At 38.8% G+C, this 19,869-nt stretch overlaps 1 protein-coding gene across 2 annotated transcripts; it reads right to left on the reverse strand.

Annotated features, from left to right (window-relative positions):
* Positions 1–947: 947 nt before the first annotated feature.
* Positions 948–19,516, reverse strand: dnajc5ga (DnaJ (Hsp40) homolog, subfamily C, member 5 gamma a). 2 transcript variants are annotated; one of them, XM_051071741.1, is made up of 7 exons: positions 19,288–19,514; positions 10,525–10,652; positions 9,932–10,145; positions 8,506–8,662; positions 7,254–7,438; positions 6,452–6,491; positions 948–6,052 (listed from the first exon to the last, which is right to left on the reverse strand). In XM_051071741.1, exons 2-5 carry the CDS (start codon positions 10,641–10,643, stop codon positions 7,257–7,259), a joined length of 672 nt encoding a protein of 223 aa, XP_050927698.1. In that variant the 5' UTR covers positions 10,644–10,652; positions 19,288–19,514; the 3' UTR covers positions 948–6,052; positions 6,452–6,491; positions 7,254–7,256. The 2 variants fall into 2 exon arrangements, with proteins under 2 accessions (XP_050927698.1, XP_050927699.1); XM_051071742.1 differs by lacking the exon at positions 7,254–7,438 and having other exon boundaries at positions 19,288–19,516.
* Positions 19,517–19,869: the final 353 nt, after the last annotated feature.

Here is a 19,869-nt window from a genome sequence, read left to right on the forward strand (position 1 = left end):
AGAGCTATTCATGCCTCTCCACTACCAGCAATCATTGTACATCAGTGCCACAAAGACCCCTCTCTTACTGTCAACAAACAACATTAGAGAGACCAAACAGGTATCTTACTCCTCTGTGCCATAGAGCTCAATTTTTGTTCCTTCATTACAATAAAAACAGCCACTGTTCTTTATTTTAACTCAGTCTCACACACACACACTGTCCTGCTTCCAAAAATAAGCACTAGATCACCAAATGCGTATTAATCCACCACTGAAAATAGCCCCCAACAAATGCAACATGTCTATGCTACGTCACCCTGTTTTCAGAAATTGTTGAGCCTATTCCAAAAGCTAAACCACATAATTTAAACTTCTTTTTAAGGTCAACACATTGCTGGTTCTGTATGGAGTCACAGGAGTGCCATAAAGAAGAATACATCTGTAAAAGAATAAGAAAAGAAATGTGGAAATATGCAGGTAAAATGTTCGTCTGGAAGCATCACAGGGTAAATTTTAACACAACCTGTACAACAACAACAACCCTGTTAATACTAAAACATCCACTTCCACCAAAAAAGATTAGCTTGAAACTCAGATTGTGCAGTAACATGTATATTATCAAATATAAACACAAGCAGTCCACACATACTGTACACAGACATGTATACATGCATATATTCTATGTATATAAAGAAACTTATTACATTCAATACATTTATATCACCACACTTTGCACCACTTGTATCCTTGTTTACAACTTTAAGAAACTGTTTGACTTGTAAATAGACTCTGTTGTCCTTTTGGTGTTGCTATACTTTTTTTTTTCTTTTTTTTTTCACCCACTTGAATGTACATAATAGTCATTTGTTTATATTTATTCATCATACTTTGCCAATAAAGCTGATTAAGCTGATTGATAATTTCACAAGCGAGTACAAATACAAGACAAAGTAACAGACAGGAAGTTATAAAATCCCCGTTTTTTTTATTTGGTTGAATTTCAGAATAACTGATTTACAGGTCGTCCACAGGGAACTACAACAGAGACACGCCCCAAAACAAAAAACAAAAAACTACAATGATAAAATTTCTTCCTCATGTTAATATTTTCTTGACACTCTTTAAAGAAAAACAGCAATTTTGGTAGATTGTACCGCTGGAAACCTTCATCATCCATCTATCCCAGGAGGAACGTTAGCTCCACGCTAACTGTTTTTAGCATACATTAGCATAATGTTCACTTAACGCAGTGTATGCTAAAAGGTTAGCATGGAGCATTTCAGCCAGATTTAAAGTAGACACACACATACACACACACACACACAACTTTAGAGTCTGCGCTCCTCATTTAAAAGTTGACCTCCCACCATCGTCACTTTTAGTAATATTACATATAAGTTATGGTTTTTCTGTGTAATATAAATAAAAAATGAAAATAAAAAAATGCATGTACACTGTTTAAACAGACATTAATCCATAAAACATGTCCATTAACAATGAGGAATTTTGTCAGTTATTTTGCCGTTTTGTGAGTTATTTACAACAATTTAAAAAATAATAATAAATAGCATGTCTCTTTTCAGTGCTCCACAGCTTCTTTTATACTGAAGTGGTTTGTTTTAAAAGAACTAAATACCTGAAATGTTACGAGACACTCTTGAAATTACAAATATGTTTTGGCTATTGATGTTAAAAAAAAAAAAAAAGTTTGCAGAGCGTTCCACTGAGAAATAAGAGCTGATATGTAAATTCCATCAAAGACAGAGCCAGTATAGTGTAATGGAGATGTTTGTTGTTGTAATTTTAAAAAAAGGAAACAAAGAGCTTGGTTGCTGGTCCTACATGTAGGTCTACATTAGTTTATTGCAGTTCACCAGGCATTGTTGAAGAGTTTTAGCAGCTGAGAAATGAGTTTAATCTTAGTGTAACAGTGCATTTCATAGACAGACACACTATGGATTTTATTTATCATGTGGGAAAGACAAAAAAAGATTAACCTTTAATTTTCACTCCGTCATTAGAAAAGGAAAACATTTCATTTAAAAACCACAAATATTTACCTACAAGTAACAAAACTCCACACTGGACAATAACTCTCCAAAGCATATCAACTTATCGACTTTCACATGGCTCAAACAAAACGTTACAGGTGCAATTTGGATGTTTGTGCTAACGCAACATAGCCAACGTTAGCATTAACAGCTGTTTAATTACCAGTCTAGAAGAAATGTTTCGAGTTCAGGATCAAAATTTATTCCTTTACACACAGAGAGCTGTTTCAACACCAATGTTAACTTGTTTTGTTTCTATTTCTATTGCTTCTCTTCCTCTACTGAAGTTAGCATGCTAACCAGCTAGCCCCAGCCCATCCCGTCTAATAATACAACTTTGTAATAGTGAGTCACTGTAGCGTCCAGTCTGCATAGGCTGATGCTAACACCAGCTAGGTAGCGTTAGCAAAAACTTACATAGAGCACCTTTAAAGATTTGATTGAATTAAAAGGGACCTAATAACTCATGGCAGCCAAATGTTCCAAGGACGAGACCTTTTTCTTTTCAAATAACTGACTTACTAGTTAGACATTTTGAGAAATTATTTTCTTTCTTGCTGAGAGTTAGATGAGAGGATTGATACCACCCTCAGGTCTGTGCAGTAAATATGAAGCTACAGCCAGAAGGTGATTAGCTTAGCTTAGCACAAAGACTGGAAATAAGGGAAAACAGCTAGCCTGGTTCAGTCCGATGGCAGCAGGTTATTTTCAACATATTTCCCAAAATGTCTAATTATTCCTTTAGAAAACACCCTTTGATAGGCAAATTTGGCTCGACTACTTTTATCTGCAGTTAGAGCAGACATGAGAATTCTTCAGTTTCATGTCACAAGACACGTAAACTCTTTATCCTTCGTTCCAGGCAAGTCAACAAATTAGAAATGAATTAATAACATGAAAGGTGGAGTGAAATTGGCTGAACCCTAAAGTACGTTAAATGATGTTAAGGTGGCACAAATGCTCGCCAAAGTTATATTACAAGATTAATAATGCTTATGTTCCAGATGTAAAGTGCGTTAAATCAATTAGAGTTAATATTACTGAGTACTGTCCACATGATGTTGACTCTTGGCACAGTAAACAGTCAGTGGGAAGAGACAAAATCAAGGGTTTCCTTCCTTGTTTTTGCACCCGAAGTTGACTTCTGACTTTAAATGGAACACAGCCGTGGTGAATTAGAGCAGCAAACTAATATGATTTAATTAAAACTGAGGGGAAAATAAACGTGGCTTTGGGTTAAGAAGACTCTTAACAGCCCTCAAAATTCAGTACCATGCTGCACCAACTGGAACCCTGGTAACAGCTGACCTCTAGTGTCCCTGTGTAAAGGTTCACTGGAGCTGTAACAAGGTGTTGACAGAAAATTTAACAGCAACAATGATTGGTCAATCATTTGAGTCACATGATAATAAACTAACATCCTGTTCATACCTGGTGTTAACACGGGTGATCTGATCTTGAGTGACCACTTGTGATCAGGTCACTTAAGGTACTTGTTAAAACCAGGTATGAACAGGGCCCAAGTCTCTTTAACTTGTGGACAATTGATTGGACATCTGAAGACGAACCTTGGTCATGACAGACATTTTTCGCATGAGACAAAGTTGACCATGTCGACAAATGACCCATGACTGATGGGTGAATACTCCTCTCTAACCAAACCCAAACTGAAAAGGGAAAATGTCAGATAAAACCAACTTAAACCTTCAGTGCACACCCGTAGTAGGAAGAAAACTCTGGCTGTGATCGCCGTGCACTTCAAGGAGCAGAGACACCAAATGCCGATCCAGATTCACTAAAGTTTTGCACAGGGAAGAGCAATTATCAACCAAAATCAGCAAGTGAGGGAACCACGCAAATCACCAAAAAATATACAATGAAAAAAGCTAATGAATAACCAGTTACGGTCATGTACGTAATCTGATGTAAAGACAAGGAACAGCTACAAAATACTTGTGCACATTTACAGGTTTATCTGTTCAGTCACTGCTGCAGTTATTGTTCAAGGCACAGCACTGTCACCATGAAATCAGGGAGAAAAAGAAAAGGATTGAAATTCAAGAAAGATGAGTGAGGAAGGAGATTTACAGTGCGAAGATACAGGACGTAATGGATTAGTCCTCCACTTAAAATCTCCAATAAAGATGGCTGATTGCTTTCTCAGAGCTGCGTCTGTTCAAATGAACAAAACATTCTGTGAATTAAATGAAAAACTCAAAAACCTCAATGCAATCAAATTAGGAGATTGCCCTTGTAATGCAGTCTTAGTGAATCTGGACCTGAGGTTATAAACAATCAAGTAACTTAAAAGTTGATGTAGTTCTGGAAGCAAAAGAAGTACAATAAAAGATCTGCAACCCCAAAAAAAAAAAAAAAAAAGATACTCATATGAAATGGCAACCGACTCGCTTCACAAGGTGCATAGACCTAAATGCATATTATACAAACAACTTTGACAAACAGAACGGTGGCTTACAGAGCAAAATGGCATTTCCAGAGACTATCAGCCTCGACCTGACTCATCGTGGGTTGGTTGGCTAGCTACATGGAGCTGTTAGCTTTGGTCTACGAAAAAACTCTGCAACAAAAGACGGAGCGCAGTAATGTAGATCTGACAAAACATAATCAATTTAAAGTCTTTTCTGCGTTATAACTTCAACGCTTCGTTTGTTTTCCACTGTATGGCATTTGTTGTCGTCCATTTTAGATATAGATAATGCCGGGGGTTATATATTTTTTTGTTTGTTTGTATTTTTTTAAAGCCGAGGGTGGCACACGATGACATAAGGGCTGGTACAGGTGTGTGTTTGTATACAGGATGTGTGTAACCAGAGTTTGCATGTCTGTAAGGTTAGGCCAAGCAGTTCTTCTATGTTCTGTGGTTGTGGGTTCCAGTGCTGTACAGGTAGAGGGGGGGCATGCATCCGGATAAAAATGCATGCACACTGGGGAAGTTAAGCCTCGACTCCTGATCTGAATTCTTCTACCTCCAGGTTTTGGCTCAGACGTTTAAACAAGACATAATCTGTGAGTGTCAGTCCTGCAGTCGCTTTGCAACTCCTTTGCTCTTCCCCCTTCAGATTGTGCGTTCATGTGAAATGTGGTCGTGACCCAATTTTAAAACTTTAATCCACCACACTTGGCATCAAGAGTTAGGGGTGAAAGGATGAACGTTAGAGGGCAGTGACACAACATGTAACTGAAGGCGATGGTTTCTTGAAAGAAGACAGGAGGAAGAAGAAGAGGGAAAAAAGGGTATTCCACACCTCATGTTTTGTTGCTGGCTTCTGATGATTTTTACACATCGAAAATGGCGTCCAATTCCATAAAGGAGTTACTTTACCACCAACGATCGTGGCTTTCTTTTTGGAGATCAAATCCAAAACAAGTAAAAGGGGAAGAAGTGTTTTAACAGAGGGAGATGAGGAGGGATGAGAGAGATAAGAAAGATAATTCCAGTCCTGGTCTGGATAACGGATAAACAATGAGGATCACCTTTCCTTCATGTTCTTTCGCCCTCATATTCCCCTGTTTTTTGCCATCTTCCCGCCCAGTGTCACATCCTTACTGGCTGGAATGGGATGACCGGAACAGATTAGTAAGGAGCTCAGGTATGTTGCTGAGCCTGGCCCGGGATAACTGGACTGCTACCGAGGTCACATCCAGCCCAGGTTTGGACTATGGCAAGCTGGAAGGAGAGAGGCGACTCATCGGAGAACGGCTGAGTTGCCTTGTATTTACTAGTTGGCATGAAATTTTCAGTGAGGGTCTTAGCATTGCCAGAGCCCAGCTAGTCGTTTAATTTACATGAATACCCCTCCCCCTTCCATGGAGGGGGCCCAAGAGCCATTAAGTGCCCACCTTGCAGGTGTTGTCCGGTGGGTAGATCGAGTCGAAGGGGGGTTGAGGATTGAGGCGAGGGCCTGGGCTGGCTGGTGGCTTTGGGCTGGTTGATCTCTGGGTCTCTGGATCTCTGGCAGCAGTCGAATGTGGCTGGGTCATAATAAGGGCTCGAAAGGCTGAAGAGGGAGAGAGGAAGAGATCAGAGTGAAGAGGAGCATCAGATTCAACAGCAGCTGTTTCCAGTAATCACATCACACTTAGAAAAACACTGACAATGATTGCTTTAACTCTACAAATCTGCCTTTGTCACACTTGTTACTATCATGGGGCTTACCCTCCTTATACAAATGATAAATAAGTGATTACATACACACAAAAAATACTTCTTTAAATATGATCAGGAATGTTTTGTGAGAGCGTTTACATTTTCATACCAGTTAAATCTATTGCAAAAAAATAACAAATATATCCTCTCCTTTCAGCACGATCACAGTAAATTCACCTATTTTCCTTGTGTTTAACTCTAAATATGGACAAATAACAATGAAGTATAACACACACTGTATCTAACATACCTGCTTCTGCAAGTTGAGGCTCGTCCACACCGTCACTTTCCTGTAAGAGGAGAAGAAAGCAACCGTGTTATTCCTAATTCATATGCTCAACAATGCAGGAGAAAAGCAAAATAAAAGATCATAAGTCACATCTAATCTCTCCAAATATCTTAATAGACAAACCATCAGATATAAGTTTTCAAAACTTTTGCGACAGGCCTGGACTTGAATTAAAAGAATATTTTTTTAAACAAAAACAGGACTACTTTTGATAAACACGGCTAAAATCTAAAATAAAAAAATCGGAAAATAAAAAGCAGCAAATTCATTTAATTAGAAAAACAACATGAATTTAGATTCATAAAGCAGACAAATGAATATGCAGTTGATTGTCACATTTTTCATTTCAATAAATATCTGCCAGTTTTTCCTTTTTCACAGTTTTAAAGCTAAAAAAAATAGTGTCAAACACAAGTAGTAAATAGCTTGTAATCTGTGACAACAATACGACATAAAAGAAGCAATCAGCTCAGTCATGCTGGTTTTCTGACGGTGCAGTGGTTTAATGTGACAACGAGCATACAGACAGTATGACGAGACATGCAGGTAACAGGACGACCCGAGAGACATGATGAGTGCTGCAGGAAATATGCGTGACAGTGGTGATTAGGCAGCATGGGCGGTTTGTTATGGATGAGTGAAGCAGCAGATCATGAACAGCCAGGCAAGGAGGAAGACTGTTTCTCACACAAGACAAAAAAACAAAAAAACAAAAACGGATGAACGACCATGCGACACATAAATTAGACGACACGGCTCTTACGAGTCATTTTGACTCTGGTAAGGTCTCTCCGGGGTTTTCTGCCCCTGCTGGATTGGCTGAGGTCGGCGACTGGGGCTCAGGTGGAGGCATGGGCATGGGCATGGGCAGGGGGATGGGCTTACTCTGGCCTTCTGGGGTTTCTGGACCCAGATTAGATGTGGGCTGGCCTATGATTACTGTGTTACCTGTAGCATGAGAACAAGAGTCCTGCAGTGTGAGAGCAGTAACAGAACAGCATGGGCTGATTTACGTTTGTCTGTCAACACCATCTTTCCCTCCAGATGTATTAATGAATAGACATGAAGTTAGTCGAGTTACTGTGGCGTTGACAGGATTTAATCCGAGGCTTCGTGAGTAATAAAATTCACCCCGTGACTATGACTTCTCTCTACTTTAGCTACTGGAACATTTTTACAGTGCTACATAATTTCACTTTACAAGAAAAGAGGTAATAAAACTGCATCATCCACTGAGTTTTACAGACTCCAGCGTTGTTGACGTTTATTTTCCTTGGGGCTCCTTGACTGGTCTATGATCCAGCCACATTTCAGCAACAATAACATCCTTATTTTGAATTTAGCTTTGTTGCACTTCATTCTCCTCTCTCCTCGTGCTTCCTGCTTATTTCTGCTATTAACTAAAGAATAAAAGCAAAATTATTAAACTATGATGAACCAGGAAATAATAAAATTTGACATTCATCTACAGGTAAAAGAAAAGACTGCGATTAACTTAAGTATAGAATGATGAATTCTAACCTCTGTAAGATTTAAGATAAGACTGTGATATGTTCAAGATTTTCAGGTATTACAACAAAATACAGCTTCAGATGCTGTAGAAAAACCAGTGAGCCATCAGATACAGAGAGATGAGCCCTGGAAAGCTGCTCTGTTCAAGCTGCAAAAACAGGTTATTGTAACGTATTAAAACCACAAAGGGCCAGGTCTGACCAGCCTCTTATACTTCAACAAGGACTCAGAGATGTTAATATACTGATGAGAAGATGCATATTCATCTTAAAAACAGCGTCTTCAGTAAACAAGAGTTGAAGAACAAGCATTAAATGCATCTCAGTCCGAGGAGCTCGTACCCTGCCTGCATGAATTAATGTTATAGTTATACAGATAATAGGAGGTGATTAATTTGTTGCCCTCTGGGACATTTTACTGCCTCCAAGATGAACAGTCAATCACAAAGAAAAAACGATGTAGTACATCACCACACATCAATGTAACAACCCCAAACCTCTCACCTCCGTCCTGCTCTGCTTTGATTTGAGCCTCCAGGTCTTCAGGGTCGACGTACTGGTAGTTTTCATCGTCGTCGGGTGGTTTACACTTCCCGCAGCAGAAACAACAGCAGCAGCAACAGCAGCAGCAGGTGAACAACGTACAGCACAGTACCAGACCCTGCAGGAGATAAACATGCAAAGAGAAACACTTTTTAAAACAGTTTTCAGGCATGTGACAGCAGACGGTGGAAACTCATAGAACTGTCTTTATCTCCAAATTACTGACCTTTGGAAAATTAAAATTATGAACAGTGAGGATTTTATTTAATCTTGTAAAACAGATTAGTCAAATCAGATCAAGTCAAATCTTATTTATGTATCCCAGTATCACAAAATTGCCTTAAGGGGCTTAAAAGATTATAAACACAGTTTTGTACAGTAAATTGTCCTGGCATATTCAGGACTCGTCTGACACCAGAGCTGTCAAAAATTTGCCATGGAAATTTTTCACTTTATGATTTGGTTAAAGTAATTTTAGAGGATAAGAACAGACCCTTTATGTGCAGCTGGTACAGAAAGAGACAGCAGCACCCTACAGGAAAATACATAACACTATAAACTTAACTATGGTTTCTGATACAGTCACGACAACAACATTATGGGCGTCACAAAGCCGGCATGTGATGCTGACCTGTTGCATTGGACTGGACTGTACAAGTGTGTGTTAGCACCAGTTGCATAGGAACAAATCAAATCCGGGCAAACTGACAAATATGTTGTGGATGTTTCCCAAGAATAAACTATTTAACTTCAAAATAACAGCTGCACTGACTTGTAACAAGGAGAATGGAGCCTCTGTTGTTCCTGAACACCTGTTGTTGCACTGTGTAACTTTGGTTTGGTTCAATCTCCCTCTAACTGAGTGATAGTCGGAATCAGGAATCAGATCCCGCTAGTTTAAGAGTAAAGCTGAACTGTAGATCAGTTACAATCATATAGAAGTCATTAAAAACCAGGGTTCATCTCAGATGAGCCAAGAAATTTTAGAAATATCAAGAATTATAAACAGATTTTGGTCTGTTTGTTACAGCGACAGCACTTCTTGCTCCAGAAGCCGGGGATCATGGGTAATATACACTATGCAGTTGGACCTCCAGGCTGAATTACCACTCATGGCTGCAGAGGGCGCTGCTGCTCAGCAAAAGTTACATTATGTTGCTTTAAGTGTCTGCTAATACAGTAAAACAAGAGTTTTTACTTTGGAAATGTTCAGTATTTAATTTGCAGTTCATGAAAATCCTTCAACCTGAAGTGACTGTAATAAAACATGAGCAACTCTCTCAAAATGGTCAAATGAAATACGTATAAAGTTATACGCAGCTTCAACTCACCTGAAAAAAAAAATCTGTAACAGCCTTTAAAAATATATGCAAACAAGAACACACACCTTAAACCACCATTTGGACATGAGGAAGTAATATTTGACGCTTTCCTCTCCAAACTGTTCAGACACATAAAGGCCCATGGAGCCATATTCATCATAAATCTTCCTCTTGGTCTCATCATTTAAAATAGAGTTGGCGTTGTTAATCTCCTTAAACTTCTCCGCTGCCTCCGGGTTGTCTGGGTTCTTGTCTGGGTGGTACTTCAGCGCTAGCTTTCTGAAAGGAGAGAAGACAGAACTCAGGACACAGAAAATCAAATGATGCAAAGTGAAGCAGAGGAAAATGTTGGGACAGTGTTTCAGTGGAGGACGGAGGAAAGGAGGCAAATGAGGAAACAGGGTCAAATCTGTTATTTGTATCTTTAGTTTGTTAAAGCTTTGCTCTTTAGCAGTATGACTGGTGGAGGAATCAGCACTTGAGCAACGTGGCCACTTTGCCAACACAATCAGGAACAGGATTATAAACGAAGGATTTAGGAAATACCTAAAGTAATAATTACAGCGCGATTACCCTGCCTACTCTGAAGAAACTAATCTCTTCAGAGAGACAGCTTAAAAAGTTGAGAAATAATTCACATTACTGAACGCTGGCTCACCTGTATGCTTTCTTGATGTCCTCAGCTGAGGCTCCTTTCTCCAGCCCTAGCACCTTGTACACGCTCTCCCCAGCGGTGGACATCTTCCTTTGGGGGCGGGAGGAGTTTGGTTCAGCCATGGCTCACCTCTGTTAATGAGGGAAAATAAAAAAACGACTTCACCAAATATCATGAAAAGATTATGAAGTTGCAGCATGTTACGAGATTCAGCACAGTCTAAATACTCTGACCAAGATTATAACATCTAACTCTAAATTCCCAACATGGCTGTTAAACAAAGGAGCAGCCTGAAGTATCTTATGTAGATTGAGTCATTTAGTGCAGAGGATAAAGTTTCAGAAGCATTAAGTGCTATAGGAGGAAATGGAGAATATTAACAACTCATAAACAAATAAAATCCAGCATCACAAAAAGAACATTTCTTAAACATAACAACAAAAAACTCCAGCAATGTCAATATTTCACTGTGAGGAAATAAATCAAGTCAAGACTTGCAGTGGTCTGATATTACAGGCTAGAGGACGTCACCACAGCTGAAACCATTAGTTATTAATCGACTATTTTGATAATCAGTTAAATGTTGAAGCGATTTTCTTGCAAAAATACCAAAAAATCCCTATTCCAACTTATTAATTTTGGGGATTTGCTATTTTTCTTTTATTTATGTGATAGTAAATAAATCATTTCCCTCCTTCCCCATGTCTCAGACTAAGCTTAAAACTTTCCTTTGTGATGAAGCTTACAGTTAGAGCTCAGGTCTTGAACCATCCCCTTGTTATACTGCTATAGGCCTAGACTGCAGGGGCGCCTTCCCATGATGCACTGAGCTCCTCTCTCTTCCTCTCCATCTGTACATATTCATATCCCATAACTGCATGTTACTAACTCAACATCTCCTCTCTCCTGTTGTTTCCTGCAGGTATTTCTGTGGAGTCTGGATCCGGTTCTTGCATGCACCCCTCTGCTCCCATGATGCTGCTCAACACCCACTGCTGCAACTATTATTACTATGGTCTGGTTCTGCTCAAGGTTTCTGCCTCTTAAAAGGAAGTTTTTCCTCTTCACTGTCGTCAAGTGCAAGTACAGTTCCCACCAGTTCATAAATAATATTACAGAGAATATCTGCTGTACATGAAAAGTGCCTTGAGATAACTTCTGTTAACTTCTTCTCTTCTTTAGGAAATTCTTAACAGCTATTCTTCACTGTTTACTGACATTTTATCGACCAAATTGTTGTGTATTATCTTTTAAAATGCACCAGTTTGTACCTGCCTCACATCCAAGTGCATTTATAGATACAGGACAAAACGTCACCACATTTATCTTGTTTATTTACCTTGTTTTCTACTGCTGCTGGTCTCTGCAAGGCATCAAACATTATTTTGTTTTATAAGCCTAAAGTGCCCTGTGTTTTGTTTCAAATAATTAATACATAATAGAGAAGAATAACTGGCAGTTTTATCAATAATGACAATAACTGTTACTTGCAGCCCTATAATAGACCATTACATAAAGCAATACAGTTAATTATATTTCAAATTCAGTTTGTTCACAGGGATGAAACGAAGAAGAAAACATGAAGCCTGGTGACTGAATTAAGTGAAATAAAATATTGATTTAGTCTAATTGTTATTCTGGCAAAGACACAGGAACATCTCTACTGTCTCTATCCAACCTCCTGTTAACAAACACCAGGATTACCATGTTAAATCCCATATAAACCAATTGTACTGCAGTGAGGGGGGTTTCCTAATGAGCCTATAGGACTGACTGAACAGCATCATGAGCAAGATTTTAATCAGCACAGAGCATTATTCTCCATGGTGTTGTCAAGTGCAACCAGCTGTGTGCTCCAGCACAAACATATAATCTGCAACTGAAATATGACTTATCTACTGTAGCTCCTGTTCTCACACTCTATTTATCTGCAGATTATATTCTCGATTTGTACATCGTTTGGTTTGTGAAATGTTAGGAAATTGTGAAAAAAGGCCATTACAATGTCTTGGAAACTCAAGGTGACGTCCTCAAATGTCTCATCTCTCTGAGCAACAGCCTGAAAACCCACAGATATTCACTTTGCTATCACATAAAACAGAAAAGAGTCCAGTAATTTCTTTGAAATGTGAAGAGTTTCTGTTTTTACATCACTGTAAGTAAAACATCTTTGGGTTTTGGACTGTTGGTCCAACAACACAAGACATTTGAAGACGTCAACTTTGGCTTTAAGAAATTGTAAAAGGGAATTTTTGATATTTTAAGAAGCAAACTGATTAATTTAGTCTTAAACAATCTTAGAAATGAATCAGCAGATTCATTGATAATTAAAAAAAGCTCCTCAAGGTACAGGAAACAGTTGCGTGTTTAAACATCCAGCAGATCCAAAACAACAGTATTGTTCATTTGGAGTCGTGTTTCTGGTTTCCTGGAAAATGCAAATCCAATATTCACTCCACCATCTCTTGAGGGAAATATCTGACTCTTTAGCTGCTAAATGCTCAAACTGAGTCTGTCTGTCTGCTGCTCGGTGCTGAGCAGGCAAAATCCCAAAGCTGCAGGTTAAACAACGAGCTGAAACTTGTTATAAATATTCATGTGATAATTTTCTGTAGGTTCATCACTATGAGTGACCCATTTGTGATACATTGTCATTATAAATTATTGCTAATAGCTGCTTTAATTAGACAACTTGTTCTCATTTGTTTATCTGCCGACGTCAGCTGTCAGGCTTTTGGTGCACATCCATCTTTAAAATCAAGTGCAAGAGCGAGCTGTTTCTGTCTTCTCCATCTTTAGCGCTAATGCTAACGCTTCGGTGTTTTGAACAATACATTTCCCCAGCAACACAGGAGTGCAGACCTCACTCCTCATGGTCCCTGGTCTGCAAGCCAAACAGATGAGGGGAGTATCCTCTGGAGTGAGGTGTGTCACTTCCTGTTTTTTAAACTATATTTAACAAGACCTGACCAAGATGTGACTCATGAGGACTGAAGTCTAGAACTGGAACTTTAGGACGAAATATTAAAAACTTAAATTATATTTGTCATTGCTGTTGTTTCATAACTAGAGGCGAGGCAATACAGTAATAATCAACAGCCTGGAAAGAGCTGCTCACATTTAAAATGCACAAAGGGATTTCTATTAAACTATGGCTGCTGTACAAACACACACACACACACACACACCGACTCTTATTCAGCCACACAAATAATGCTGTCCGGGTCGTTGACTAAAGAAGATTACATTTTGCTGATCTCACAGATTACCCGTCCAAGTCCATGTCAGAGAGGGCCAATGTCCTGGTCAGAGTCTGGCTAGACACACATACCACAACGAGCTAAAACAAATAGCCACAGATCTATACCACTGTGTGAAAAACAGGAGGTGCAACACAGTGCTGGAAAGAGAGCAAAGACCGAGGGAGTTATACTGTACAAGGTGTAAATATACTGTACAGCAGCGACTGCCGCTTAACCCAGGACAAAACGCTCTCGTTACGCAATTCCACTTCTGCGTTTGTAATTCTTAATCCCAGGAATCCTTGAAAGTAAATAAATATAAAAACAAACTCCAAACTACTGAGATGTTGATTCACACAGGATTGATCCTGTCAGACATGTCTGCCAGCATATATAGGGCAATTTTCTCTGGATTATTTTTTTATTTTTTATTTTTTTAACTATACACACAAGGCCGATTTGCAAAGGATTAAAAACTCAGATGACTTTTGCAGTTATTACACATAACACAGTGACCCCAGCTAATGCTAATACTAGAGCTCTGTGAATAGGGGTTTTGTTAGTTTAGGTGAGCATAAGATATACATATATAACATTCTTAGTTTATTAAATAAGACTGCAGATGGACTGATCTCTTCTCTATAAAATGTCAGGCAGTTGTGCAAAATGTCCATCGCAGTTTGTCAAGAGTCCGAGGTGATGCTTTACATTGCTTGTTTTGTGCAACTAACAGTCTAAGATATTTACTTTATACTGTTCTAAAACTAAGAAAAGCAGAAACTGTTGAGATTAATTGATCATCAAAATAGTTGATTGATTTTCTGTTGATTGAACATTTGAAACTTCCAATCATTTGATGTCTCCAGCTTCTCAAGTATAAGGATTTGCTGCTTTTCCTTGTCTTACATTATATCATTTATATCGCATTTTCAAGTTTTAAAGACCAAATGATTAATGATTTATTAAGAGAGAAACTAATCTACAGATTAATTCAAATAAAATATCATCAAATAAAATACTTTGGTGTCAAGCGAAAAGCAGAAGCACCTGTTGGGCAGTATTTTGAATTTAAACCCAACGTCTAGAGGGAATAAAATACACACCTTGGCATCGCCCAGGTTTAATCCCTCACAGAAATATCATTAACTTAAGGACTTATCGGGGTCTAAAGGTGAGAAAGGAGAGATCAGAGCATCATTCCACAGTGGTACAGACATATATTCAGAGATACTGCTGCAGATCATCAGGTATATGTATCCAGAACAGGCTGAACAGTGTTGTCACTAGCTTAACTTTTAACATGAACTCTTGTTTATCAAATTTCAATGCTATTTTTCCAGTTATAGGCCTATTTAGTGTTTCAGAGAAAGCAAAACAACCACTCTAACAGTGTCTGCTGTGTTCTTGCCACTCAGACACAAACAGCACTTCACTTTGTTCACATCCAAACTTTTTAATTTGCTAAAATTAGATCCCTGTCCTGAGGGTGTCTTTCAGAGGAGACTTTTCCACATGCAGTGACTGCCGGCCAGATATCTGATCTAACCGCCTCCGCTTACTCACTTTTGTGCTTTAAGGTCATTTTTGCTTTTAACAAGAAAATCCCCTGAATCAGATTCTGTCTCTGCTGCAGTGCACCGGAGCAAGAGAAAGCAGCTTTGCTTCTATTGTCTTTCATCCGATTAGTCAAGAGCCTACTGTTGTGAAAATAAAAATTAAGCTTCACGCTGCTTACATGCATTTGTAATTGCAACAGATGGTACAGTAAACGGACACTATATTTCTTTTTCTTTTACCGAAATCACAAAGTAAATCAGAAAGATTCAGGTCACTTCAGAGTTTTACCAAAGAAGAAAACTTTAAAAAGGAACATTATGTTAAGATTAATTGATCATCAAAATAGTTGCAGATTGATTTTCTGTTGATTGAACATTTGAAACCTCCAAACATTTGATGCTTTCAGTTTCTCAATTGTAAGAATTTGCTGCTTTTCTGTGTCTTACATTATATCACTAATATCACATTTTCCAGTTTTAAAGACCAAATGATTGGTTTATTAATAGAGAAAAAAACTGCAGATTAATTGATAATGATGATCATCATTAGTTGCAGCCTGAGCAGCAGCTATGACACTGACTTTGATCAAATATCCTATGAAAGCATCTGCATGCTCTGGAGTCTATACAACACTAAATTATTGTGTTTAGTGCACAGAGCAACTCAAGAATCTGATCCGGCTCTTGACTGGAATAAACCGTGCAAAAAGGAAATCAAAAAGGCCATTATGTGTCTCAGTGATGGAAACGCTGCAGGGCCAGATGGCGTTCCTGCCGGAGCCAAGAAAGCTGATGTCAATACTTCGCGCACACTCCGAGCACGCTGCACAAACCAGGAGGAAGCAGTTTCCACAGGACATAAAAACAGGCCTTGGACATTTGCATTAGTATTACTGTAAACCTCTGAGACCACTGAGCTGCTGCCAGCGGAGGTCTGCGCTGATCAAAGTGCCACCCTGCAGCTCGCACCGAGGCGATCGATCCAGTATCACTGAGCCAGGTCTATTAGGTTAATTAGCAAACTGCAGTCGCTGTGGTGCAGAGTTTAAAAACTGCCCTGCATACATGCAAATGATTCTCACTTATCACACGAACGGGGGAGCGATGGTATGAAAATGAACCATAACACAACACCAGCACCTGCACAGAATTTAAAACTACAGACAGAAACACAGAGGAGTCTTTTGTTTTCATTTGACTGTGAGCCTTTTGTACTCCGAGCTTTATGAAGTGCAGATATTTGTCTAAGTTTAGCCACTATTCATCTTGATTTTTTAGCTGAAAGGCTGTCAGCTGAGAGACGAGAGAAGAAAACAAGAGCGGCAAAGGATTTTGGCTCAGGATGAAAAACAGACACTGCTGGCCTCAGTAGATCTCACACATTCCCAGTAAAATGAACTGGTTTGTAATAGATCATCACTGCTATATGATGATTTATAGTTTTATATAATGACAGAAAAAGTATATCATACTCAAAGTCACTTGGCAACTTGTTGGGAAAAGTCTCAAAAGTAAAAACTGCTTCATCAAGAGAAACAGGAGTCATAACACTGACTGAAAGACGAGATGTCTGTTCAACAGCACTCTCATCTCCACCTAAAACGGCTGTTTGGAAAAGTGGGATTGAGCATTTTCATCAAAATCACTACAAAGATGATTATAAAAAGATGCCCATTGACAATATTATGACTGTAAACGAATCGGACAATTCCAAACCAATTTCATTTCCAGAAAAAGTGAGCACAGACACAAAAAGACTTGATTTATTACTCAAGTCCATATTTAGAAGTACTTAAATTATGATTTTTAAAAGGCTATTATTAGAAAAAAAAAAAAAAAGTAAACTCTCAAAATGCCTAAATCCTGTGTTGTGTCAGCTCGACAAAGCTTTTTACAACTTGAGACAAGTTTTCTTGTCAAAAACCATAAAAATGCAGAGAATCATTTGAGGACTGAGAGCAACAACTCCTGTGTATATTCTCATTCTCGACTCTTAAGACAGTCTGCACGACTGTTGCTCTTAAAATATCTCTTTTATTGTTAAAAATAACCGCAGCTTTCTGAGGTGTGTGACATGTTAACGAGGCTGAGCGGCAGCCAGACAGGTTAACACACTGAACGTTATAATGACGAGACAAAATGTCCAAAATGACGGGAGTTATGAGCAGAAACAAGAATCAGAATATATTTGGCCTTGTTTCACTAAACGATTAATCAATTATCAAAACAGCTGCCAATTACCTGTCCATATAGCACAATACAACTGAACAGCAACACAAACACCTCTCTGAAACAGTTTCAATAAAACAGAATATTCTAATCTTCATGAAGGAGGGTTTATTGCAGGACTGTTGGATTAGACTGCATTAGTTTCAGCTAGATGTTCCTAATAAACTGCCAAGTGTGTGCAACAGTCTAACACTCACAAGGGTCATCTGTTGTGCATTAACTGCCTTTAATAATTTAAGTACATTTCCTGATTTTACTTAAATACATTTTTGCATCTCTTTGTGGTAGTTTTGTGTCTCTGTCTGGTCGCTTTGCAGCTGTTCCTGGTTGTTTTGCATCTCTTTGTAGATGTTTTACATTTCTTTGTGGTGGTGGACCTGTGCCGGATAGGCTCAGTCAGTAACCTTTTCATGAGTACTTCCTCCGCTACTAATAAATAAGCCATTTTATTTTATTTTAATAATGAGAAGGAAGGAAATCTGGGGTTTGTTTTGGCTTGTAGAAGGTTAACAAAAACCTTTTCTAACCGGAAAAATCTGACTGACCACATTTGCTGGGGGTAGCACATGTTCAGAGACTTATTTCAGGGCACAAAGCCTCGATTTTCATAATTAGGTCGTTGGATCAGGCGTGAATGAACACATACAACCTCACATAGGAGCCTGATGTTCACATATCAGACAAAACAACCACTTCTCCTCCACTGCTTATCCTTTAAACCTCTGTCTCCGTGTTAACTAATCAAACGCATATCTTAACAGACAGGTGAACTGATATATTAAAGATGATATTACACGTTGTTGTGAGAGAAAGAGGCTGATGTTTTGGGATAACTGTCCGGTCTGGTGAAGGAGGAATGCCGCGTGATTGTCGTCTGTTTGTCCTTGTGGAGCTCTAATCCTTTGCTAATCTCCCTGCACATGAGAACTAGTTACTTTCTATTTTTCACCCACATTATTCACGAGTAAATGCTAAGGGGAACATTTTAACAATTTCACTGTTTCTCCTTGTTCTGTCATAAGTTATGTCTCTCTGGTTTTCTTAATCACAGTCAGTCATTCTAGCTCAGGTGTTTGCAGGTAGCTAGCTGTTAGCTAACATAACTTTCAGATAATACATGCGACATATCACCAACAAAACTATTTTATTCAGGTATGAACTTCATAAATAAATGTATGAAAATGTCAAGCTCTACTTGTGGCCCGTTATATTCAGCTACCAGCTAGCTAGAAGTAGCCACTGTAGCATGAAGACAAAGATACGCCGAATTCCACTTACAATTTTGGCAATTTAATAAACCACGAGTACCTCTACACAACATACACATAAAAAAATTCCTCCTAACTTTTTCACGACATTAGTATCAGCAAAGTCATCAATTCGGCGTACACCTAACACATAGCCAATACAGTATTTATTTCAACAGAGGTACAAATCCTCACCAACAGTCGTTTCACAAATGTTCGCTGCCACCGCCCTCCAAATTTACAATGTTAACGTTAAAGAAAAGAAAATACGATATGGTATTTTAACTTATGTCCGAGCAGAAAGTGCATGTTGGCGTTTTACACGATATTTAGATTAATTTTACAGATGCGCGGTAAAGCTACTTTTGCTGAGAAGCAAGTCAACCTTAAATTGGCAGATTTCTGAATGGAGTTTGGCGTACGTGGCCGTGACAGCTACACACAGTTAGCTAACCTTATGCTAGCTAATTTAGAACTGCCGAAATTCCTTACCTTGTGCAAACTGAACACTGTATATCTCGCTGTGAGGTTAGCTGGATCATAGAGGCATCCGGTTTAATGTCTTAACTCCCGGTTAAAGGGTCCGAAACACGGTAACGTTTGCCCGGTAGCGGACAAGCGGTAGCCTGCTGCGGCCGCCGGTTCGCCTGTTCGTGTGTGGCTCTCCCTCCGCCAGAGGACATTGGCTGATTCCTCCTTCCAGGAAAGAAGACGGACGGGATGTTGCTTTCAAGGTTTCGTCTAAAATCCACCTTCCAAGTACAACAGCTAATTCTGAAATCAAATGTTTATTAATTTCACAAAATAACTACTTAATTAATTGATATGCTGCAGCTGGGGAGCACAAAAGGAACAAACCGGAATAAGGCAGTTTTAAGTTTATTATTCACCAAAAGCGGTAAATATCAATACTTTTATAAGGAAATTAGCTTGTGTTTTGCAAATATCCATTGAGTCCAAGAATTAAAACAGAATCACACATTATTCCTACAGGATGTTACACAATAACATGAAAATAAAGGGAATTAAAAGCTATGAAGTGGATCCAATCTGGTCCATGAACGCCTCACCAGC

The sequence above is a fragment of the Lates calcarifer genome, linkage group LG7_1 (assembly GCF_001640805.2).
Source record: "Lates calcarifer isolate ASB-BC8 linkage group LG7_1, TLL_Latcal_v3, whole genome shotgun sequence".
Taxonomy (NCBI): Eukaryota; Metazoa; Chordata; class Actinopteri; family Centropomidae; genus Lates; species Lates calcarifer.

Bases quoted from the DNA above. Each gene is read 5' to 3' on its own strand.
- dnajc5ga (XM_051071741.1), bottom strand. From the start codon at position 10,643: ATGGCTGAACCAAACTCCTCCCGCCCCCAAAGGAAGATGTCCACCGCT. The intron at 8,663-9,931 runs GTGTGTGTTCTT...TATCTCCTGCAG, and splicing joins TGTCCAAATGGTGGTTTAAG to GGTCTGGTACTGTGCTGTAC. The intron at 7,439-8,505 runs GTGAGAGGTTTG...CTCATGCTACAG, and splicing joins CAAAGCAGAGCAGGACGGAG to GTAACACAGTAATCATAGGC.